General features: G+C 43.9%; 1 protein-coding gene across 1 annotated transcript in view; it reads left to right on the top strand.

Annotated features, from left to right (window-relative positions):
- The window catches only part of SHISAL1 (shisa like 1), a 132,900-nt gene that overhangs the window by 74,373 nt on the left and 32,087 nt on the right, over window positions 1-26,440 (top strand). The window contains exon 4 of the mRNA XM_063133337.1: window positions 6,089-6,394. Within this exon, the coding sequence (XP_062989407.1) occupies window positions 6,089-6,394 (306 nt within the window). The remainder of the gene's footprint in view (window positions 1-6,088; window positions 6,395-26,440) is intronic.

The raw sequence follows: 26,440 nt of genomic DNA, 5'->3' as shown, positions 1-26,440 counted from the left end.
AGATCTGCTGATGCACTATGAGATAAGACAACAGTTTCTAGTATCTTCTTTCTTATTGAATACACTCTCTGCGTCCAATGAAGCGCTTATGCCCCCAGCAATTTTTTTCCACCCCGCAGATTCTGTTGTGCAGGTAATCGTAGGTCCCACCGACTCCATTGCGCAAGTGGGACTCACCGCTTCCGCAACGGAGATTTAACGCTTCCCAGAGGAAGCCCAAAACAAGAAAAAAAGGTGGTTTCTGGATTGGCTCAGGTCAGCAGAGCTCCGTTATGTGAGCTCTACCATCCTGTCCCATTCTAGAAAGGAGTGTTTTCACTCATTTCTGGTTGCCCTCAAAAGCACTAAATCTCCATTCCACAAGCAGTGGGTGCCACTCGCTGATAGGTGTTGGCAGGGTGCAAGACGATAAGCACCTTGTTGGAGTCTGCCCTACATTTATAATCAGGTACTTAAGTGTCACTTCCATTCACTTCTTCCCATAGAAGAAGAAGAGGAGAAGGAGAAGGAGAAGATAAATTCTTACCCACGTCTCCCTTTGGATCGAGGCGGGGAACAACATTAGTACAGCAATACAATATAAATCAAATACATAAAATTAATTAAAAGAGCATATCAAACCAATACAATATCAAAATAACAATTAGGGCATCTTAAAAAATAGAATGGCTTCTATTGACCCAATTTGGGGTGGGTGGGGAATGATGGGCTGTCATTGCAAATACAGTTAAGGGGGAGGTAAAGCTTGATGCCTCCCCAGACACCGGTAAACCTAGTATCACAGCAAGATTATAAGCCTTTTTGATTACAGCTGTACCAATCAATGAGAAATTCTGAACTGGTGCTTAGGAATGTAGTCCTTATAAGAATATCGGTTTAGCAATATTACATTACAGTACTGTCTGTTCATCACTCCAGTATGGTGTAGTGGCTAAAGTGTTGGACTGGGAGTCAGGAGATCCAGGTTCTAGTCCCCAGACAGCCATGGAAACCCACAGGGTGACTTTGGGCCAGTCACAGACTCTCAGCCCAACCTACCTCACTGGGTTGTTGTTGTGAGGATAAAATGGAGAGGAGGAAAAAAGGTGGGATATAAATTAGGGCTGTGCACAGGGCCCCCGAACCACTTTGGATCTGGATTGGGCCCGAACCACTTCAGGTCGATCTGGACCTCCCCTGATCCGCTCCGGAGCGAGATCCGGAGGTCAGGATCGACATTCGGCGCCCATTTTGCTCCCCCTTCCCCACAGTTGAAGCCGCTGCCCGGACCACGACAGACCAAGGTAAGCCCCCTCCCCCAGTAAGCCCCTTTCCCCCACTTCCTGGCTCCATCACGGTTGGGGTGGGGGCTTCAACTGATGCCCAGGCTTCAATTGACGCCCAGGTAAGCCCCCCTCCCCACTTACCTGGCTCCAAAGCTTCGGGACAGTGAACCGCTTCAGGCTGATCCAGACCTCCCCCAATTCAGAACCGGAACCGCTTCAGGCTGATCCAGACCTCCCCCAATTCAGAACCGGGCCTCAGAGGTCCGGATCGGCCCGCTCTGCTTCGGTTCCAGGGATCCGTAACAGAGCGGAGCACACCCCTAATATAAATACAATAATAAAAATAAATAAAATACTTGATCTAATATACCATACTATGGGATCCTATGGGATTGCAGCCTGTTAGATGGAAGCCTCTGAGCTCAGAGGCTTCCATAAATCCCATGCTATGCCACCAGGCTGTTGCCAGCAGTGCAAGAGGGGGATGGAAGTGATTTTGCCTCCCATTCCTCCAAAAATAAAAACAAATTCAGTTGGATGGCACTGGAGTCCATCCTGCTTACTTACCAGTGGACACATGATAGAAAGGCTATGGGATACTTTGGATCTCAACCATTTCTCTCCCCACTCAGTGTCCTGCACCCTTTTCACCCTCCCCAAAGTCATTTGAGTGTCTACGACCTTCAGAGGGAGACTCCGAAATATATCCTACAGTCCCTGGGATGCTGTCCCAGGTCCAGAGGATTGCTCTCTAAAAGGCAGAGCTTAATAAAGTGAATGAGGCCCACAGATATATCCATTTGTATTATGATTTAAACAAAATATAGTTTAAGAACAACAGTAATGTCTGCTATATTTAAATTAAAATAAATCACTCTTTCATTTTCAAATGCCAGAAGCAGATGTTGTTTTTTGGGAACAGATGGAGATCCCACATATGGCCTGATTTAATAAATTGCTGTTTTGAAATAGTGTTCATTTTTCACCAAATGATTTTTAATGAACTGAAGTGAGTGCCTTATGAACAATGTATACGAACAGGCAGATGATACGAATGTAAGAGGAGCTCATGTTTGTGCCTCTGAGTCCTTGGTAGTCCACAAATGCTGTGTGTTTGAACAATAAAGAGAACAAGCGAAGACTCTTAAGATGTCACCTTCCGTCCCAAGGCCTAGGGACCCACTTTGGTTCATGAAGAATAAGGACTTGTCTTCACCAACCATTTATCCAAGGATCATCCCTGTGCATCCAAATGACACACAGGGGATCCTGGGAGCAGGCAGGGATGACCCCTCCATTTTCCTGGGATAACCCTTCGGTGTAGAAAGGGCCTAAGCTTCCTGAGTGGCCAACTCTTGATTGCAATGGCTTGAAGTCCAAAAAGCGTTACTTCATCCACACTACTATCAATATATCTAGTCTTTCTTCACTACTTCTCCCCCTTCGAAGTATTCAAAATAAACACAATCAATTCATCCTTTCTTCCCTCCCGGAATAGCATTAAAAAAACAAACCCACAAAACCTACTCCCAGAAGTCTTTCTCTCATTTATTGGACCCACTGCTCTTTTATGTGCTGCATTCCTAACAAACTGAAAATGGTGTCAGCTACTCCAACCATTTCCCCCTCTCTCACACCAAACTTTCAGCCAGGGAAAATGTGACTGCTAGGGACTCTACGTCTCTAAGCTGATCCTCAGAAACTGAAGAAAACAGATACCAGAACTTCCACCTCTATGGGCTTCATCAGGGGAAATGACTGTAGACTGTGGATTGGAAACTAAACATGGAACAGTCCAAGTCAGGAATAGGCAACTTGGTCCCCTCCAGATGTTTTGGACTACAACTCCCATAGTCCCTGAACACTGGCAATGCAGGCCATGGATCTGGGAGTTGCAGTAGAAAGTATCTGGAGGACATCAGATTGCCAGCCTCTACTCCAGGTTAACAAGCATCCCAAATTAAGGAAGGCTATTCCCCATTCCCTAAAATTTGTAACTCCACACTTTTATAAAGTATCAACAGCTCACTTGGGAGAGGGATCAGTTACTAAACCCAAGGGCTGGTTTTGCTTCTTGTGCCATAGTAAAGATTGTGGAATATAGCAGAGCACAGAGCCTCTTCTCTCTGTTACATGGGAAATATTCACTCTCTTGGCACTGCCAGCAGAGTTTCAGGTTTCTCTCTACAACTAAAAGGTTTTATGAGCTTGCATTATTACTTCTGAAAGAGATCTGTGACTAAAATTATAGATTTCACAGGAATGTTTCAGGCCAGTAATGTGATCATCAGATTAGTCGTCTTCAGCCACCTTATCCCATCAATGCATTGGGAGACAAAAGGTGCCCACTATTTGCCATATACCACAGTAAATTCTTCACATTCTTTCAGTTTGTCATGATGCTATGGTATGTTCTGATATTCTGTAGTGCTACAAGGCTTTGACAAAAGCATGGTTTCAGTCATTTAAAGTACTACAGGTCATTGAATTTTGTTCTGATGTATTCTTTTTTGATAGGGTCCTTAATGCTCTTTTTCCATTTATTTACTACCCTGAGCTTCCAGTATGGGTTGATTCATACATTTAAGAGCTACTGTTGAGTAGCAGTGCAATGACAAAGCTGTGAGCCAGAACATCCACAACTCAAATCACACCTCATGCATGAACTCGCTGGTAGCCTTAGTCAAGCCAATATCAGTCAGCCTCGGGTCCCCATTTGTAATATGGGTGTAATATTTTTACAGAGTTCTTACACAGAATTATGCAGATAATGCATATGAAGCTGACAACCTAGGAAAAAAACATATTTGCCTATTAATTAGTAGCAGTATAAATGTTATTAAATACATGATAATGTGGTTTCCCCCGTCAGTGGTGGCACCAAAATCAATTCCCACTGAAAAGCAGTGTTCTGTTGGCAGTTTCACTTAGGACAGTGTTTGAGAACTACTTGCCGAAGTCTTTTTAGAGGGATAGTGGTGTAAGCTACAAAAGCGTGTGCCACAGAAAATGTATGATAGCATTAGGGTGCTATAAGACTCATCGTTGTTTGAGCTTAACTGTGCATCCTGCCAGCACTTAGCTTAGAATGCTGTGAGCAGCGCCATTTTGAAACTTCCAACTTAATGCCCAAAGAACGGACTGTTACTGCTGCCACCTCATCCATCTGCTGTGCAGGGCTGTGATTGCCACGTCCTCCTTAACCACGAGCTTTATGGCCCAGCAGCCCCTCAAGAAAACTATCCGGTTCCTTTCTCACTTCTATGTAATTGAAGAGTTGACTCAACAACTCTTTGTGAACTGCCCAGAGAGCTCCGGCTATTGGACAAGACAGAAATGCAATGAATAAATAATAATTAAATAAATAAATAAGCAAATCTGAGTTGGAACATATTTTTTCAATATAAAATTCATAGTAATCCCCTATTCCAACACTTCACTAGTGCTATGCAGTTTGTAAGATGAGAATCAGCCCATCACACTCAAAAGAGGGGAAATCACTTAAGAGCTCTGATTAAAGTTAAAAAAAAATGGCCCAAAGAGGTTTTTTGCATCTTAATTTCCCTACTTATTGGAGTAATAAAATTTACATATAAAGTGCTTTCCTTCCCCCGCCCTTGCCATATCAAGGGTAATTTGTGGCATCCAATTGTAATCTATGTGACATTCTGGACAGCAAAGAACCTAGGGTAGCATAGAAATGAACCAGGCTGTGAGCATAATTGTATAATGTGATAGGTTTGGCAAAAGCATTGACAGAAGCAGAACTATGGAAGAAAAACACATTTAGTTTCCAAGCTGGTACCGTGACTCCCAAACCCCCAACTTCATACTGTTTTTGTTTACAGCACACTGTGTTCCCTTAAGACAATCCTAGTTTAAAGATGGAGCGCTCAGCAAGTTGAAAGCAAGACCAGAGGGAGTAATTTGGCAGAACCTGTGTTTTTCTTAGAGCTGAGCTACACAATCAGCAGGATCATATGGTGCAGTTCTTACTGGACTGACCTACTACTGCATGGTTGAAAAGGAAAGGAAATCTCCAGCACAAAGAAAAATACATGCCATTTTCCACGACATGCAAATTTTCTTCTGTCTTCTGTGAATGTTCTTGTTTTTAATAGGACGTATTCAAAAATGTTGTTTTCCCCACCTTCAATCTTAAATTGTCCAGCAAAACCACACCACGTGCTTCCATTGATCGCATTCTTTTCTTTACGTCGGCAGAGTTTCAGTCACATTTTGCACAGACAATAGCATTTCAGAGACTTTGATCTGTCATTGTAGAGTCAACTTTGCCCATGGTAGGCACGTCCAGTTTTTTTTCAATCCCACCAAAATCTCTAGTAAAGCGTTTTTGCAGGATTTTGTTGCTCTTCTGGCTAAACCTTGAAAAAGCCAAAACTTGCTCCCAGAAGAAATACTCATATGTTTTTGTCTGATTCATTGGCATCACCACGACAAGCTTGTACTAATATTATAGGCACAGTGAATGGACTTGGGATCACCTGATACTGTAGCATTCTTGAAGCTAAGTAGGTACGTATATTGGGTTGTCTCAGATTCATTTCAGTTGGTCTACTCAAAGTAGGATTAGCATTGGATACAACTCATTATTAGTGCCTGGATGAAAACCACTGGGATTCCCCATGTAAGCTACTTTGAATGTTGTAAAAGAAGAGAGGGAGATAAGTACAATAAGAAAATATAGATAAATATTCTGACAGATAGACAAGTTTATATGTTTTTTTTAAAAAAATATTAAGCGACATGGTGGCAGCAATAATGGATTGTTAACATTTGTTTTGTCATTTCTTTTTTTGCAGCAATTACAGCGCGTTGTTAGGTGTGTGGATCTATGGGTTTTTTGTTGTGGTCTTGCTGGTATTGGACTTTTTGTATTATTCCTCAATGAACTACGATATTTGCAAACTATATCTAGCAAGATGGGGAATCCAGGGGAAATGGATGAAACCGGAACCAAGCCGGTGGATTAAGCCTGCTCAGGACCCAAGACAAGTACAGACTCAGACGCAACCTCAGACTACGCCTCAAACATCGCAGGCAGTACATCCATTAAAAGGAGAAGCTTTAAATCCACCACTGATGTCTTTTCCAAGTTCAACTGCCTGGTAAGTTTTTAAGGGCATGGTGCCTCGTTTTTTCATATCATAACCCTTTTAGTTGAATATGGTCACGGAAAGTGGATCATTCATGACAATTAGACCAAAGTGGTTTTGTTATCAACTTTAGCATCTGAAAAGAAAGAGAGAGACTGACGTAGGCCAGATCTATGCAAGTGTCAAGAACTGATGCAAGAATCCTGAGAGAGAGTTGATTATACCACTTCAGACAGGGGATACTATTTTTGAATGAATCCCCATACAAATGGCTCTCTAGAGCAGTAGCACATCTCTGGGATTATCTTCCATCAAGGGTTCATCAGCCCCTTTCCTTCCAGGTCTTCAAGAAAGCCCTGAAGATCTGTCTGTTTTTTCTGGCCTTTCTGTAGTTCTTGGGCTGCTGGTTTTATTGGTAACTTCCATTTTTATTGCCTATGTATTTATTGATTATTATTTTTATTGTATTTGTTTCGTAAACATAATTTTAATTAAATTCTGCTGATATGTAAGTTATTAGTGATCTCAGGGTATTTGAAGAAACCTCAAGCTTGTCTTCTGTCCGCTCCTATGAGTATAACCTTGAGCCTGCAAAACTGGGACTGAGCACAATGATCTCTGTTCAGCGGTAGATAGCACGAGGGTTGGGGTCAGCAGGAGAGTTGCAGCGGGCAGCAAAGGAAGGAGCAAGGAGTGCATTGTATGTGCGTGGATATTAAATAGCTGTTTTGTATGGAACAGAAAACTGGGTTCAAAGGAGTAATTGGGCCTGTTCAGACAACACGCTAAGCCATGGTTAGGCCGCTAAACCTTTTGCAGTAAATGGTTAGTGAGCATGTTTAAACCATGGTTATGTAGCCACCATGGTTAGGAATGGTTCACACAACACACTAAGCCTTAATGGTTAGCTCAAGATTTTAACCATTGTGGCTTAGCGTGTCATCTGAGCAGGCTTGTTGTCTGAACAGGGACTCAATTCCCACTCTTCTTTCTTGGATTCTATTTCTTGGACTGGTTGCCTGTCTTCTAGCTCCACCAGTTCACCTTCTGTGAAGTAGGTGCTTTGGGACTAGCCATGTCCACCACCACAGCTATTTTATGAATAGCCCCCATGGCATTATTCCAAATGTGCCTACTGCCCTAAAAAGGTCCAGGACCTCTGGTATAAGGTCTTGAGTAGCTGGAATTTCTTCCCACACCATGATGATCATTTTCATGTTTTTAAATGGTTCTCCAGCTTTAGATAATAAATAATAATAATAATAAGTTAATAATAATTTTCACACTATGTTTGGTTTGAGAAGCATACAATAAGCTTTTTCTGAACTTACATATACTGATTTATATGAAACTTACAACTTGGTTTGGTGTATATTTCTATCAAACTTCATACATTTTGCTTGGAGCTCTAGAAACGTGGCTGTGTGTTCACTCTATTGTGGAGTGCAACAGGATTTATTGGTTAACCAGGGTCATTTTTTTGTCATATGTGTCAAGGATCAAAGGGCCAGTTTGTACATTACCTACCATGAGACATAGCATTTCAACTTTGAGAGTAGAGATGTCTAGCTTCAAAAGCACGTGTGGTGTTCCACATTTGGAAAGAGGCCATGGCTTGCACCTATAGAAGATTCCGGCTTAAATTCGTGCCTTCACCAGCTAAAGGCTCTCCTCTGTTACCCTGCTTATATGAGTGGTGTATGAATGTGAGCTCCTATATGTACAAGTCCACCCCAGTAATTTGCATGTGGTCTTGTGGTTTCCAGGTGTTGGAAGGATCAGAGTTGTAATGATAGCAGGTGCCAAGCAGAAATCTGCTTTCAGTCTTTTCTTCCTGCCATCTGGCAAAGTCCTCACCTGTCCATTGTCAAAAAGGAGACGGAGACTTGTAAAAGTCTGGTCTTTAGAGGAATTAGAAAGGGAGGAAGGGGACACCTAGTGGTAAAGTGTCACTCTCTTTCTATTTCCCTCACCTATACAATATTCTGCTTTACACTCCAATTTTTTAAAAAGGTGACAAGTAGTACACTCTACTACACATTGCGATATGAATGTAAACATGACCACACCTGAGAACTTTAAGAAGAACAATTTTCAGAGGTAATTCCTCAAATGAACCAAAATCATTTTTAACACCATTGTTTGTAAAAAAAAAAAGGGGGGGGAGTTCTTTGGGGCATCTTACAAATATATTTTAGATTAGCCTTACCCAACCTTGCACCCTCCAGATGTGTTGGACTTCGACTCCCATCACTGCTAGCCACCAGCTGGGTTGTGATGAGGATGGTTGGATTTGTAGTCTTAACACATTTGGAGGGGCACAGGTTGGGGATGTCTGTTGCAGGTTGAGCTTTCATAGGTTTTGCCCCTTCCATAGTGGCCAGTGAAGATGGAGATGGGTGAGTCAGGTGCAAGGGATTTCTTCTTCTTACAAATAAAGATTAAAATATAATGTAAATGCTAAATATCAGTGATGTTCTGCTTCCAAGGTGAAAACAAGCAGCAAGTTTGCAAACATTTTATTTGGATCATTGAAAATGGCAACTTAAACTATGCAGTTGTGATACATAACAATGATGAGAGCCAGTGTGGTGTAGCGGCTAGAGCAGTGGTTCCCAAACTTTTTCTGGTAACTGCCCCCTTGGTTCCACAAACTCATGCCCAGTGCCCCCTGCGCGTGGCCCCTTTAAATGGGAAGCACCTGCCACAGGCTTGCCGAGGGAGGGAGGGAAAAGAGAGCGAACGCCTCTGTTTTGCAACCAGTGTGGCGGGGCCCACCAAGCAGGGTATGTCTCTTCATTAGTGTTTTGGTGCTTTTGAAACATTTCAATTCACCGTTAAAAGGACTCTTCTTAAACGGTATTAATACATGTGTAGATTCTTCCCCTATATGGCTTGGGACCTTCTCCCATAAAAATGTCCCTGGGTTTTAAGACCTTCTGGACAGGTGCTTCTCGGAAAAGACCACCTTGAGTCCCCCACTGCCGCCCCCTTGCCTCTTAACGCCCCCCTATGCAATCCCACCGCCCCCAAGGGGGCAGTACCGCCCACTTTGGGAACCACTGGGCTAGAGTGTCGGACCGAGAGTCAGGAGATCTGGGTTCTAGACTGAGATCTGGGTGAGCTTCCGTAGCCACTCGGCCATGGAAACCCACTGGGTGACTTTGGGCCAGCCACAGACTCTCAGCTCAGCCCACCTCAGAGGGTTGTTGTTGCGAGGATTATGTTTGCTGCCTTGGGTTCCTTGGAAGGAAAAAAAAGGCATGATCTAACTGTAATAGTAAATAAATAAAATAATAAAACAATTCAGACCTGCGTTATAGTGCTGGGTTTTGAGTGGGGAACATTGATGAGACAAATTTCCATGCAATGCGCAGTGATGATTTGTATACTGCTGTCTGTGTTTTGGCATTAAAAAATATAATGTACAATTAAATCTGCTACAACTACTAATGTGTGTACGATGCACAAAAATGTTGTGGATCTGTATTGCACTATTGTCATAATTTGTTCAACAGGGAACATGATACACAATTAAGTCTTCGGAGGATACTAAATGGGATTTTTTGCACAATCAAAATAAGCCACCATGGCTTATTTGATTGTGTTTATTTAGCTGTGGCTTATTTAAGCCACCCTGGCTTATTCAAATCATAGGATGTGCCAGGCACAGGTGGCATGGGTTGTTTGGAGGGGAAAATAAGCCATGGGCTGTTGTAGGGTTATTGGAGGGTTGTTTCCCCCTCCAACAAGCCATACCATCCAGGTTTGGACAACACAACAAGCCATGCCTGTGTGGTGACAAGGGAAATCGCACCACCATTTAAATAAGCCACCATGGCGTATTTTGATCATGCAAGCCAGGTCATTGCATGCAGTGTGCAGCAACGATTTGTATCCACCTTGCAAAAAAGTTATTTGAAAGACCGTATTCTCCCTTATGAGCCTGCCCGTGCTTTGAGATCTTCTGGAGAGGCCTTTCTTTCAGTCCCACCATCTTCACAGGAGCGCTTGGTGGGAATATGGGAGAGGGCCTTCTCGGTGGCTGCTCCGGTGCTCTGGAACTCTCTTCCTGGGGAAGCTAGGCTGGCTCCCTCCTTGATGGGCTTACGGAAGCAGGCAAAAACTTTTTTGTTCCAGCAGCCCTTTGGGGAATAGTCTGGCCCCCCATCTATGTTAATGTCTTCTAATTTTGTTGTGTATTTTAAACGTTTATGGTTTTGTCCCCCCCCCCCATGTATGTTTTAAACTTTGTAAGGCCGCCTTGAGGCCCAGCATTGGGCAAAAGGCGGGATACAAGTAATAATAATAATAATAATAATAATAATAATAATAATAATAATAATTTTAAAAATCCTGCATGCCTGTTTTTGCGGATAAGTGTCCGAAACATGTGATGTGATCATGCAGTAAGGTGAAAATATCCACAAAAATAAAGGACAAGTTTCAAGTATCCCTTATGAAAAGAACGAATTCCATTCTGATAGCAGAGAAACTGTGCATATCATAGAATAGCAGAGTTGGAAGGGGCCTACAAGGCCATCGAGTTCAACCCCCTGCTCAATGCAGGAATCCACCCTAAAGCATCCCTGGCAGATGGTTGTCCAGCTGCCTCTTGAAGGCCTCTAGTGTGGGAGAGACCACAACCTCACCAGGCAACTGATTCCATTGTCGTACTGCTCTAACAGTCAGGACGTTTTTCCTGATGTCCACCTGGAATCTGGCTTCCCTTAACTTGAGCCTGTTATTCCGTGTCCTGCACTCTGGGAGGATCGAGAAGAGATCCTGGCCGTCCTCTGTGTGACAACCTTTTAAGTATTTGAAGAGTGCTATCATGTCTCCCCTGAATCTTCTCTTTTCCAGGCTCAACATGCCCAGTTCTTTCAGTATCTCTCTTCGTAGGGCTTTGTTTCCAGACCCCTGATCACCCTGGTTGCCCTCCTCTGAACATGCTCCAGCTTGTCTGCGTCCTTCTTGAATTGTGGAGCCCAGAACTGGACGCAATACTCTAGATGAGGCCTAACCAGGGCCGAATAGAGAGGAACCAGTACCTCATGTGATTTGGAAGCTATACTTCTATTAGTGCAGCCCAAAATAGCATTTGCCTTTCATGCAGGCATATCGCACTGTTGGCTCATATTCAGCTTGCGATCTACAACTAAAGAGGTCATCATTTTACGTGACTAGCTTGCTCCTCACATGTCTATCAGCTACCATTTTGAGAACCAATCCTTTCGCTGGTTGTTGTCAAACGACATGAGCAGGGCCATGACGACCGTCCGCTGGTGCTCTGTGCCTTTTAAAAGCTAAGCCATGAAATCCGCAATACCTTTGCTGATCAAAAGAATCATGATAACCACAACATGATCAGTTGCCTAAAAAATTACGACGGAATGTTTTCCCAGAAGACAAATTAGTGCTGTCTGTTCAGAGGAACTGAGAAAACATGCTGCACTGTGGCTCAAAGTATGGTACCACTGTCTCTGGACCTGGAGCATCCTGTGCATGGTTAATTATTAATGCCATGTGCCAGTGACTGTCTCTAATTGAAGAAAGTTTTCTGGCATGTGTAGCAAACAATTAGCCTGTTTCCAGGGTTCAAAAGAACATGGAAACACTAAATGTTCAGCATACAAATGCACAGAAGTGGAGAACCGTCAGAACCAGCCAACTGGAAGTGATGTGAAAACTTGCATTTTAGTCTGCTTTCTTACTGATGTGTTCGTGCATGTTATAGTGATGGGCGAACATATACAAAGATTTTAACTGAATGAAAAGTGTGATGGTTCATACTTCAAGATTTGCTATACTTCTCATTATTTTGGACCAAATAACCTGTATTCTTGCATAAATGCCTCTTAAGACATTGTATATAGCAGTGAAGTTGTCACTGGAAACCTCAAAAGCAACCTTTTAAACAGCAGTGGATTCATAACATTTTGGAGAGACATTAGCCCTATTTCAGCATTCTGAATCATATGAGGAAGGAGAGCGGGGATAAGCGTGTCAGTTCTGCCATAGTTTTTGGAGCCCTCCACACGGGGAGAGGAACTTTCTATGGGGGAGAGCCTCTGCAGAACCCTGATTTTCCTCTACACATGGAGAATGGTAAAATTGTAAATGGGCATGTCTAGACCATGCCTTATCCCAGGGATCGCCCCGGGATCATCCCTGTGTGTCCACATGAAGCACAGGGGATCCTGGGGGCAGGGAAGGATGATCCCTCCATTTCCCTGGGAAAACTGGGACAGACTTTAGCTCGATTTTTCTCTTGGTCTCAGGATCGTTCTGAGACCGCAGGAGGTGTGGGCGGCTGTCCCAGTTTCGTCCTGGCTCCTCGCGAGTAAACGCGAGGTGCCAGGAACCGGGCACTGAGCTCTTCAGGCGCTCCGTGCCTGTCAGGAGTGGGAGGGGGGAGCACGATCAGTTTTTTTAAAAAAACCCAATTACTTTCCCATTGGAGCACTCATGCACTCATCTGTAAAAAAAAAATTTTTAAAAAATGGTGGCCGCAACATCCCTCGTTCCTCCCGGGATGTCGTACGCGCCGTCTGTCCAAAGGCGAGCAGAATACCGCGAGATCCTCCCCCATCCCTCCTGGAATGCCGGGAGGTGTAGACAGGTGGATTCCTGCATTGAGCAGGGGATTGGACTCGACAGCCTTGTAGGTCCCTTCCAACTCTGCTATTCTATGATTCTATGCCCAACGTATGCATTCTTGCACAGTCTTCCCCCAACTCTCTCTTCTCTCACGTTTACCTTACACAATTTAGAATGCCTGCATAGAGCTCATGATTATGTACAAACCAACCCAGCAAGCGCAGAATTCCACTTTAAAGACAAAAGCTGATATTGCACCGTAGTTCCTGTTTTTCTTTTGTAGCAGCTCTCAGACTTCTTATTGTAAGTTTATAAAGGGGTGGATGTGGTGGTGGGGTTTTAACTATCAGCTCTGCTGCCTCTTGCAGGAGCAGAGCGACGGTCATCAGCCCGGATCATGCTGCCATTCCCCTCAGTGCCCCAAAATCTACAGCTGTACAAAAAGAATGGGCCAACACCCATGATGAGTTCCTACTTATTATGGACAAAGCTCCCAAAATCAGAGCAATTCAAAAATAATTGCACATGGGTGGCAGCCTTCATGGCTAGTAGAAATACAGGGGCAGGTTAAAAAAAATACTGCTGAAGACGTGTGGTTTTTAAGAAGAAGATGATGATGATGATGATGATGATGATGATGATATACCACCCCATAGCTGAAGCTCTCTGGGCAGTTTACAAAAGAGTAAAGCATTAAACATTAAAAATCGATACATAAAATTTAAAACCAAAGAAAATGTAAAACAGACAGCGTACGAAAACAACATGCATTTAAAAACAACTTTGAGCTGTCAGCCAGACCTAAAGATGGTTCTGGGCTAGACTCAACATATGCTGCTACACGCCTGGGAGAAGAGGACAGTCTTGACCTGGCACTGAAAAGATAACAGTGTTGGTGCCAAGTGGGCCTTGTCGGGGAGATCATTCCAGATAATGAAGGCTTGTATCTTGAAATGCTTTGCCTTAAATTTCTGGTGTGCCAAGCATCCCAAAACTCATCCCTTACTTCAAAGAGAGAGAAAGGCTGGAGAAAATCGCTCAGCGGATTAGGTCATCTGTACAAGCGTTATTCTATATTGGGTGGGGGCCCCAAGGTTTCTACAGCTTTGTTGCAGCTCAGGCTGTTTTTGCAAACAAAAGATACAGTTCAACTAAACAAAAACAGCCCTTTTTTTCCTTTGGCAGGGTTTATACTCCTGCCTCAATTCCTTCCCTACTAGTTTATTCCAACTCACCACTCTGCATTGTATTGGGTCATGTCAAGGCCCACCAGGGCCAGTGTGGAAACCTGGAACTTCAGGAAAGATTGCTGATCAAAGACTAGCCATCTGTCTGCTGGAGTTGTTTCCTGATACACTTTCCCCTGCTGCCAGCTCAGTCCATTCCGACATGTTCCACCCATCCTGTGGAAGGGAAGAGATTTCATCCTCATTAACTCTATGTACCTTAGTTACACTCAGCTTTTCTGCTGCTGTTGCCCTGTCCTTGATGAGAAAAGCAGCCGTCGCTGCTGCATAGCTACACAACCAAAGGTCTGAGCTCTCTTTCCCCTTTCCCCAAGGTAGGTAGGTGCCTGCTTTCTGGGTTTTTCATACTTATCACCTAGGGTGACCATAGGGCTCCTGTATCTTTAACGGTTGTATTGAAAAGAAAATTTCAACAAGTGTCATTTGCATATATGGGGAACCTGGTGAAATTTCCTCTTCATCACAGCAGAGTGCCCTGCCCTCTTTTAAATCTGGTCATTCTAGTATAGCTCCTGCTGCTTTCACTGTTGTGATGAAGGGGGAATTTCACCAGGTTCTCCATATATACAAACGACACCTGCTGAAATTCCCTTTTCAATGCAACTGTTAGAGATACAGAAGCCCTGTCCTCCTTTTCATATGGTCACCCTATTATCACCACCTTATTTAAGCCAAGGTGAGAGGGGACATTTTGAATATTCAACCCCTGATAACCCTTCAGCCCTTTTGGATGGAAGGTTTGGAAATATACCCTACCAAGAACAGGTATGTCCTTGTGAGATGGGTAAAGTGGAAACAGTAGGCCATGTTCTGCTGTATTGTTCCTTTTATCAAGATTTGCGCCAAACATTTATAACCTCTATCTTGCAGCAAACTCCCGGTAGATCAGATGAATATTACATAAAACATATTCTATCGGATCAGAATCCTCAGGTTACTCTAAAAGTGGTCAGTTTTTGTGCGGCTGCCATAAGCCAACGGAAATTGATGTTGAAGAATTTTATTGTACCTTAGACTTAGGCTGAGACTGCCGTGTTTTTTGTATTTTATGTATGTATTTTATTGTATGTTGGGGTTTTTTAATATTATTGTGATGATGTTTTCTGCTGTGCTGGTCTATGACCGAAATAAATAAACAAACAAACCCCTGATAGAGCGTTGCCATTGTTTGTCACATCATCTGAACCCGGGCAGCAGGGGTTGTTTGAGGGTTAAACAACCCTAAAATAACCCTACACTTGACTCTGTTACATTTTCTGTTTCCTTTTTATGAGGTGGCTACAAAAATGTAATATCAACAGCAAACCCATGGTACGTATAGTTCTGCATGTGTGAACATGTGACTTGCAGTTATTTCTAAATAAGTGTATTGTTATGAACTATGAATTCGTTTAGTATTAGAGAAAAGGCGAAGAATACAGAGTCTTGGAAACAACAGAAAGAACTCTGCTCCAAAAATAGGCTGTATAGTAATCTTCCCCAACCTGGCACTTGGCTCATAATAATAATAATAATAATAATGCCTGTAGCTGGTATGCCATTCCTTCTAATTTTTATTGACTTTTTCTGCTAAAATTACAAACTTTGTCACTAAAATAAAAGTCTTCCCACATCGTGTTTCTCTACAATGTATATTCCAGTTAAGTAATAAATGGAATCAATACTTTTGTGGAACATGAAGTCAATACTTTTTTCATGCAATGTTTTTGAATTTGTCTGTTTCGACAACGGACAAGATTTTCTTCAATTATTCTGAGGTAGTCAGTTACCAGCTAAAATGCCATTCCTGAATATTTACTTGGAAACTTAGTTGGAAATAAAATCCAATTACCCATCACCTGACTGATGCAGTTGCTGCCCACTTCAGCGTTCAGGTGAAAAGGAAGGGGGATGGATGGTAGCTTGGAAACCTGGAAAGCCAGATTCGTTTATTTTTATTTTAAGAAGTAGCTTGGCTTATTCTCCAAGCTGCTCTGACAAGCTCAAGGGAATTCAGCAATTTCTAATTTTATATGACGTGTTCCTTTGATTGGAGGAGAATCCAAGCAGAAACCTTTGTTCTGAAATATTCTATTGTGTTTGCTCTTTTTTAGAGTCGATTTGAATCTGAAAAATGGGCTTTGTCCTTCAAATTTCCTAAATGTAAATTCCAGATAGAAACATCTTTGACCTTTTGGATGTCCTGAATCTGTATCTGGGTGTTAGAGCTGTCTCATTAGGAAACAAAGATGGTGATTTTCTTTTTGTTTTTAAACTGCTAATGTTAGATTAACCTGTGTGAGAGATTTTCACTCCGCACGTCAGAAGTTTGCTTATTTTTCTCTCTCAATATATACCTTGCAGTTTCTCCTGGATGTGGTCATGTTCTTCACATGAATTGCTGCATGATGTACTTGTTTGTAGTTTAAACAGTTGCTCTTTCTATTTGAGTGGTGCGCATCACATGGTCACTTCTGTAATGTACAAAGCCATATAGTGTGTGTGAGTCAGCTTTGCCTGGAATAAATTCTTCATGGTCTCGGGAAGAGTTCTTTCCCAACCCTGGAGCCAGTGTGGTGTAGTGGCTAAGATGTTGGACAGGGAGACGGGAGATCCGGGTTCTAGTCCCCAGTCATCTATGGAAACCCACTGGGTGACTTTGGGCAAGTCACCTACTCTCAGCCCAACCCACCTCACAGGGTTGTTGTTGTGAGGATAACAAGCTGAGGAGGAGGATTATGTACGCCGCCTTGGGTTCCTTGGAGGAAAAAAGCTGGGGAGCTTTTTAATTCAAGGTGCTGAGGGTTAAACCTGGGACCTTCCACACACAAAGCATGTGCTCTGTCACTGAGTGATGGGCCCTACCCCATAGGGGCAGATTATCATGGATCGGTTTGTGGGTGAGATCGTTGAGTCCCACTTTGCAGCTTACTGCAGAAAAGGCAACTTATTCATGACACTTCTTTTCATTCTTCTCTGTAATGCGTGAATTAGCTATAGTTGAGCATGACCAAGAAACAGAACTCAGAACTTGTTCTTGATGGGAACTTGATGGGTCCCATCAAATTCAATGGACAAAATAAGTGAGCTGCTGCAGTTTGGGACACAGATGAGATGTGGCAAAATCTGGTATTTACCCCAGACACTGAGATTACCAAGATAATACACAAGTTTACCCACCATTCCAGTGATGTCTTTGGCACATTTTTACTTTCTTCCATATAGCATAGATGCAGTTATGGACACGCTCTCCATCTACATATACACCATCACCCTTTCACGAGTTCCGTCATTTGTCATACTGCAGTGTCTTACTCTAGCCTGACTATGCAAATAGGGACACAATGAGTTCTTAGAGGCTTCTGTTACCGTGTCTCTGATGCCATACGAGTTGGACTGGTGAGTTGTAGTGTTCTGCTCCCCTAACCCCCACCCCCAACTACAATAATGACAGGCCTATATGAGAAATAAAATCATTGAAGTTCTAGGAGTTCTAGACATACAAATTATGATGTAAGGGATATTTAGGGATGGATGAGAAATTAGTTGGTTTCACATTTTAATGCGAGAATACCCAATTCTCACCCTCCAAGACTAAACACAGAACAAATGTCACTGAGGAAATACGTATTTTTCCAAGACTTTCAGGAGGGAAAATGCATTAAACACCACCACCCCATCATACATTTGAAATGTGTGCACAAAAGATGCCTACATTTGAGAAATGTAGATAGAACACTTTTCACAATGGTAAAATGCATATTACGAATGTGTACATTTAAGACCTGCACAAATTATGTGTACATTTTGGAAAATGAATTAAAAGAAAAGAAGTTAAGGATATGATTATAAATTTAAAATTTTAATACAAATGAAGTTAACTTATTAATATTTCCAAAGAGCACTCTTCGGCATTTACAGATAAAGTAATAAAATAAAAGCAGTGCTCAATTGACTCTGCCCATACACGTTTCGACGAGAACTATTTTTTCAAAAAGGGGGTGACTTAGGTATTCCCAAAATTAGGGATTTTTATATGACACTCATAGAACCATAGAATAGCAGAGTTGGAAGAGGCCTACAAGGCCATCGAGTCCAACCCCCTGCTCAATGCAGGAATCCACCCTAAAGCATCCCTGACAGATGGTTGTCCAGCTGCCTCTTGAAGGCCTCTAGTGTGGGAGAGCCCACAACCTCCCTAGGTAACTGATTCCATTGTCGTACTGCTCTAACAGTCAGGACGTTTTTCCTGATGTCCAGCTGGAATCTGGCTTCCTTTAACTTGAGCCCGTTATTCTGTGTCCTGCACTCTGGGACGATCGAGAAGAGATCCTGGCCCTCCTCTGTGTGACAACCTTTTAAATATTTTAAGAGTGCTATCATGTCTCCCCTCAATCTTCTCTTCTCCAGGTTAAACATGCCCAGTTCTTTCAGTATCTCTCTTCATAGGGCTTTGTTTCCAGACCCCTGATCACCCTGGTTGCCCTCCTCTGAACATGCTCCAGCTTGTCTGCGTCCTTCTTGAATTGTGGAGCCCAGAACTGGACGCAGTACTCTAGATGAGGCCTAACCAGGGCCGAATAGAGAGGAACCAGTACCTTACGTGATTTGGAAGCTATACTTCTATTAATGCAGCCCAAGGTAGAGTGCACCAGGGATGCTGGTTTTAGTACTCTGCAGTTTAGTGATTGGGCCACTAACGAAGACAAAAGTTGAAACGCATATGGGCAGAGTCAACTTTATCTGTAAATGTATAAGTGTTCTTTGGAAGTATTAATAATTCAACTTCATTTGTATTAAATTTTAATTTATAATTATATCCTTAACTTCTTTTCTTTTAATTGTCTGTTTTTGGTTAAGGTTAGCACCTTGTTTTTTGTGCTTACGTTTTGGAAAACGTACATGGAAATACATGTGAATTTCTGGGGTGGGGGTGGGGGCGGAGTCCCATAATCCAATGTGGACCTGAGTCAGAATGAGCTTGGCAGTGAGAAAATGAGAAACTCTGCAAGTTCGAGCTTGACAGATTCACCCATCCTTAGGCATATTTCATGACCTAACCTCTCTAAGGGCTCTCTCACAGGTCTGTTCTGTTCCAGGTAGGAAAAGAAGGTCAAAATCCGGTACACACCGCAACATGCAAGAAATACATGCCTGTTTATTTTACAGTCATTAGGCATTTTGGGAAAGAAACTGCTGCTTTTCTTCTATTCAGAGATGTTTTCCCCCATGTTGGAATAATGTCATGGATGCACTGCCTGGCATTAGTGATGGGTGATCTCCCCCCCCCCCCCCTCAGCGCAACTCAGAAGCATCTCAGCTTTCTTGGAGAACTCTCAAAGGAAAAAGCTTGTTGTTTCTCTGGAATTCTTTCACGGCTTGCAGCGTTGGCTGTATCTTTTTACTGATTTCAGCTGCCCTACAGAATTTCATCTATTATTTGTTGCAGTCCTGGACTTTAATCACAGTTTGGATGTATCTGTTTAGAAGCCCCTAAAGAATGATGTTTAAGGCTTCAGGGAATGGTACACTGCCTGAGCTATCGGCCCAGAGGGCATCACCTCTGTAAAGCCTTGGAGAGGGGTGCGGCGGAGAAGTTATGCACTTCCTGAGCTTGCTAACCAGACTTGGGGAAGTTCCCCAACCCAAACGAACTGCAATTTAGGCAGAGGCTTTGGGGAAACCTCTCCCCTGCCTCTATTTTTCTTGATATTTTTTGGCAAACTTAGGGTGACTTTACTGCTTGATCTGTGTTGGCTCCTGGTGTGTTTCTAAGCCCAATTCAAAGTGCTGGTTAACATCTTTACAGTTACGATATTGAAGGACCCCCTGCTCCCACTGAATCCTGTTTGCTCCTTTCACATTCCAAAGGCTAATAGACAGTCTTATTTAGATGGGCCTTTAATTTGGTTGGAGATATTTCCCTAGGGAGTTGATTTTATCTGGCTCTCCTGGTTTTGTTTTTACTGAATTCTTGCAGGGTTTTTAAATGATGCTTTCGCTGCGTTTTTCATGTTAATGCAGTTGCTTTCAAACTGTTCACAGAATTGTACCCTTCCTGTGGATTTGTGTGTGTGTGTGCTGCAGCGGCTGCTGTCTTTGGAATTCTTTTAATGTTGTTACAGTGTTGATGCGATGAGACTGGCAGAGCTGACTAGATTTCCAGCAATGAAAGAAGTGTGAGAGCAGCCATCTTGGGTGGACCTTAGAACAAAGCCTCCCATCTACAAAATTTATAGACAGACTGGGTTCGGTTGCTAGACTGCCTTCTCCATGTGTACCCATGTGTGCTGAACACAGGTCTGCCATTTTTATTATTCCCCACGCTGTAGCGCAGGTTGGCATAGAACAGCGGTCCCCAACCCCCGGTCCGCGGACTGGTACCGGTCCGTGGCCTGTTAGGAACCAGGCCTCACAGATGAGCTGCTTTCACCCACTCACCCCCACCCCAGCATACCTGGGCATGGGGCACCACCTCACCTGCCCAGCCAAAGCGAAGCTAGGACGCTGGGGTGGGGGTGGGCGGCTTCAATATAGCGCGCCCGACTGGAAGCCACTCCGGGAGAGCAACTTCGGGGCGCGCCGTTCCGAAGCCGCTCGCCAACGCCAGCGTCCTAGCTTCGGTTTGGCTGGGCACCCATCCAGCCAAAGCAAAGCCACGCACGCACGCCCCACTCCAGCAGCTCTCAGACCTGCTGTGGGAGAGCGACTTCCGGGTGCGGCGGCAGGGGTGGGGAGGCTGCCGCAGCTCTGCTTCTCCCTCTCAGGGACCAGGCTGGCGCGACCCTGGCTGCCGCCGCCACTTGCAGGCAGGAGCGGGCCTTGCGCATGGATGGGCTGGAGGCACACGGCGCTGTCGGCACTCCGAATGCAGAGTAGGTTGCAGCTTGGGCTGATGCTTGGTGGGAGGAGGGAGGGAGGGTGACTGCGGCTGGCAAGGAAAGGGGCGGCCCACCCCTTGGCGCCTCCCTAACCCCTCAAACCCACCCACCCCCGATCTGTGGAAAAATGGTCTTCCACGAAACCGGTCCCTGGTGCCAAAAAGGTTGGGGACCACTGGCATAGAACACAGAATGGAGGGAGGGGTCATATCCATCCTACAACCCACAACACACAGTAGAGGTTGTTGGTTGGGTACATAGCTGCCGCCACCATGCCGCATGCCAGGTTCGACTGACACACCAGCCCTCACTGCAGCATAGGGAATAATGCACATGGCAGTCACATGCACGGGGTGCAAGGAGAGAAGCCATGATGGCTTCCTCCCCTGCCACGATTGCCCAAACATGCCAACAGGTCCCAGTATTCAATCTCCGCAGGGCACCATCTTGTCCCCAATGTTATTTAACATCTATATGAAGCCGTTGGGAGCGGTCATTAGGCGATTTGGAGCTAAATGCCATCAATATGCTGATGACACACAACTCTATCTCCCTGTGACAACTGAATCAGGTGAGGCTGTGCAGGTCCTGGACCAGTGCCTAGACTCAGTAATGGGCTGGATGAGGGCCAATAAACTGAGACGGAATCCTGGCAAGACAGAAGCCCTGTGGGTGAGTGGTTCCCGAGTCTGGGAGACGGGCTCATTGCCTGTTCTGGATGGGGTTGCACTGCCTCTGAAAGAACAGGTTCGTAGTTTGGGGGCACTCTTAGACCCATTTCTGTCGTTGGAGGCTCAAGTAGCCGCCACGGCTCAGAGTGCCTTTTGCCATCTTCGGTTGGTTCGCCAACTACGGCCTCTCCTGGACAGGGATAGCTTGACCACGGTGGTACAGGCATTGGTAACCTCAAGATTGGATTACTGCAATGCGCTCTATGTGGGGCTGCCCTTGAAGCTGCTTCGGAAGCTGGAGCTAGTGCAGAACGCTGCAGCTCGGCTGTTGTCTGGAGCTCCTTACCAGCATGTAACTCCTCTGCTGAGGGAACTGCACTGGCTGCCTATTCGCTACCGGGCCAGGTTTAAGGTTCTTGTACTTGTGTACAAAGCCCTAAACAACTTGGGACCAGGTTACCTGAGAGAGCGCCTTCTCCCTTACCGACCTGCCCGGTCACTGAGGTCATCCGAGGGCCTGCTCCTGGTGGTCCCACATAGATCCATCCTCCGATTGGAATCCACCAGGGGAAGAGCCTTCAGCGTGGTGGCGCCCCTCCTGTGGAATTCCCTGCCTCTGGAGGTCAGGCAGGCGCCAACCTTGTACTCCTTTCGGCACCTCCTGAAAACATCTTTATTCCAAGAAGCCTTTCCTTAATATGCAGCCTTGGATCTCGTTTTCTGCTTCTTTTAAATTTTGTTTTAACTGTTTTATTCTGTTTTTATTTTCATTTTATCTTGTACACTGCTCCGAAATTTTTCAATGGGGAGCAGTATATAAATATTCTAAATAAAGAAATAAAGAAATAATCTTAATTTAGCTTGGACAAGAAAAAGAATTCAGGATAGAGCTATGCAGATGCACGTTTGATTCTCAGTGCTCGGAATCACCAGGGGCAGTGGAACGGTTAAGGGCACCTTTTTAATATTCAATCCTTCAGGGCAGCAGGATGAGATAGGTGCTGCTTTGGGGTACACTTTTTTCAGGAAGCCAAGCTCTGCCCTGTACTTCAGACTCTGGTTGTTCTGGCTTCTTTGACTCAGATCCAGCATGCACAGCCCAAGAATTTGCAGTCCACACACTTCGCCTGTCATAATGATGGGTGTTCTGTTTGCATGGAGGATTGATTGACCTGCCACTGTTTTTATTGGTGTTCTGTTTTTGGAGGGGGAAAATATTGTTTTGTTTTCTATATATTTTAATATGTTGTTGTTGTATTTTATTGTTCACTGCTCCAGGATCTGTTTAGATGCAGAGTAGTATATAAATGTTGTAAATAAAATAATGGAGGAATAACTGCCTGCTGTCTTCGAATTTGAGCCAGCTTAAATTTAGTTTTTATTATAATTTACAATAAGTCAACATTGGTCATTTTTAAACTAAGTACATGTTCTGAATGCTGCAGTCTGCCTGGGTGTTGAGTTCTAACAATCACTTCCAGGGAAGATGAGAGCTCTCTGATTTATCAGAATTATACTTGAAGGAAATGTGCATTCTTCTTCGTGGCCTCTGTGCATCACACAGACACAGAGCCACGGCTCAGAACATCTATAGCTAAGAGCGCTGTTTGGGGCGGGAACCCTCCCCCACCATCCTACTGGGCATGACTAGAGGACTACTCACCTGGAAGGTAGCTTTCCTCATAGCTATCTCGATAACCAGGAAAGCAAGCAAACTGCACCCTCCACATCGATGCACCATTCCTCATCTTCCACAAGGATAAGGTCGTCCTCCATCCGGACATATCCTTCCTTCCAAAAGTCTTAATGGAGTTCCACGTCAATCAAGACATCATTTTACCTATCTTCTTTTTCTCCCCTTCTTCACCACTGGAAAGAACTATTCACATTCTCAATGTTAGAACTGCCTTGGCCTTCTACAAACATTGAACATCAGATTTCCGTAGTTTCTCGTATGCTACAGAGGGGCGAAAAAGCCAGTCTCATCCCAACGATTTGCCTCCGGGATAGTCCATATTATCAAGTTAGCCTACCAGCTGGCAGACTTAGAGCTCCCCAGCCCAGTTACAGCTCATTCTACACAGGCTGTGTCGACATCAACTGCCTTCGCACATGGAGTACCCTTGCCTGAACTACGTCAAGTTGCCACATGGTCGAAGCAATTGACATTCATAACCCATTACTGCCTTGACAGCAGGGCACGGCAGGACTACAACTTCGGGTGTGCAGTCCTATCTTCCATACTGTACTAACTTTTAAGCGACACCAACCCTCCTCTGGTAAGTCAGCTTGCTAATCTCCCATAATGTGTGATGCACAGAGACCACGAAGAAGAAAGACAGGTTGCTTACCTGTAACTGTAGTTCTTCAGGTGGTCATCTGTGCATTCACACAACGCCCCCCCCCCCCCGACTCCAATTCAGTGTCTACTTACCTTGCCGTCATCGATTGAGGTCCTCCTCAGCCTCAAAGCCAGCAAGATGATCTCCAGGAACTGAGGAGATGTGCGGGAATTCCTCTAGTCATGCACAGTAGAATAGTGTGGGTGGGTTCCTGCCACAACACAGGCTCTTCACAACAGGCCTGTCCGCGGACACTCCCTGCTCAAGCTAAGCGCCACCACTTTATGTGCCTGAGGTGAGGGACAAACACCACCTTTCTACAAACTATGTGGAGAAAGGGGTTAAACAGGAATGGTTTCAGGAATAAAATAACGCGCTGTGAATTATATGTGCTGATGGTGAGTTAATGTCAGAACGGGGGTTATATGTATATAACTGCAGGTGATAAATGCCAAGGAGATACATGGGATTTTTGTGGTAGTAAAACAAACTGAATAAAAATTTATTTAGATGTTCACAAACTTTGTTTCATAATAAAACTTTTCAGACCCTTGTCAAAACCTCTCATCCAATCCTGTCTCTCTTCTCACACACGCTTTCCTTTCTCTCACACCTTCACTCTTGAACTTTCCTTATTATCAGGATTGTTTAATCTACACCCACTACACTCAAAAGACAACCCTCTTTACCCTGATCCTCTAATTCTCCCCTCGAACCAAAGTACTTTAAAAACCCTTCCCCTTATCACTTCAGTCATTCCCATATATATATCCTCCTCCCCCCCTCCTAAGATATTCAACCTCCACCCACTCAGGTCAACATTCTAAACACAATAGACTTACAAATCTTAGACAAACATTAGGGAACTGACTTGTGGAGTGTAACGCCACAGTTCCCACCAAAAACAGTGCTCTTAGCTATAGAAGTTCTGAGTCGTGGCTCCGTGCAGGCACAAAACCCATAATGTGTGAATGCACAGATGACCACTCAAAGAACTACAGTTACAGGTAAGCAACCTGTCTTTCTTACTATTGCAGATTAACTCTGTTCAGATGTGGCTTTAACAGTGTAGAGCAGTTCTCCAACTGTAATCCATAAGTTTCATTCGTGGTCTATTTTGTCCAGGACCAGATTATCCAATATTGTAACAAGACTCTAGCGTAGGGTCCATGATTTTCATACTATAGCATAGGTGCAACCTACTAGTTATTTTCTAGACATTTTCCAGCTAAAGTGGCCTTTCTCAGCAGACTAGCATAGGGCCTGTGCTTTGATTTGTAGGGGAAAAAATGTTTTTATTGAGACTGCCTGCAACTTTCAAGGGGCCTGGGATTGGGTGCGGAAGTTTTATAACCACTTTATATAGCGCTTGCTCATAAAGGAGCCATATTTTGCCCATCCTGCATCTTCCAGCCTTCCCAAGAGGAGTAACAATTGTACAGATTGGATCCACAAATGTTGGACTATATGTATAGAGGACTCCGTTCCACTAGAATGTTCAGTATATAGAGAAGTGAACCTGGAAAGGGGGGATGAAGCATCAGAGGGCACAATTCTGCCCACGTCATACATAGGCGCTACACAGTCATGGCCGAACAGGCTTATATTTATTCCCCACGCTGGGTGTGGTATCAAGCATGATCCTTTTTTATTAGTCTTAAAAAGAAAAGAAAAATTGTATGAAAAGGATGAATACTGTGTTGCATTGTTCACTCATTTTTGTGATTTTTTTTTTCTTATTTGCCTTCTGAAGCATTAAACGAGGAACCTATGTTAGGATCAGGTGAGCGTATCCCACACACTTGATACAGTTGTAATCATAACTGTGATGGGACACCCCCTCAACTTGTTTTTTTCCCCCATCGTTCCTTCCCCAGCTACTCCTTTTGTTTAAGAATCCCCAGCAAATTAAAGAATTAACATAGATAGATTTCCTTTCCCATGTGATCCTCTTGTTCCTTCTTCTTCCCAATATATTTTATCAAGAAAGACACTGCAAGCCAAGCAAAGTTTTTCTACTCACCCCATTGATGGCAGTGCCCAGTTTCTCTTGACAAGCACAACCCAGCCATAGTTAATCACTTTTAAGTCATAGTGATGTCAGTGGTAGAGGTTTAACTGTCCCATTGAAATGACTGGGGCTTAAAAGTGCTAAACTCTGCTCAGTTGTGCCCATACTGTCCACGGGGACAACAAAAATTCCTTCATTGCTCCTTAACCAAATGTTATCCTTGCTGCCATAGCCTTTTCCAATTTTTCCTTTTCCAACATGCCCAATTCTCTGCTTTCATGTGTAAAAATTATTACTCAGGATGGAACCCCCTAACCATAGTTTAAC

This window comes from Elgaria multicarinata, chromosome 9 (assembly GCF_023053635.1).
Source record: "Elgaria multicarinata webbii isolate HBS135686 ecotype San Diego chromosome 9, rElgMul1.1.pri, whole genome shotgun sequence".
In the NCBI taxonomy this organism is placed as follows: Eukaryota; Metazoa; Chordata; class Lepidosauria; order Squamata; family Anguidae; genus Elgaria; species Elgaria multicarinata.
The sequence above is the reverse complement of the archived record's forward strand: the minus strand, read 5'-3'. Positions and strand labels throughout refer to the sequence as shown.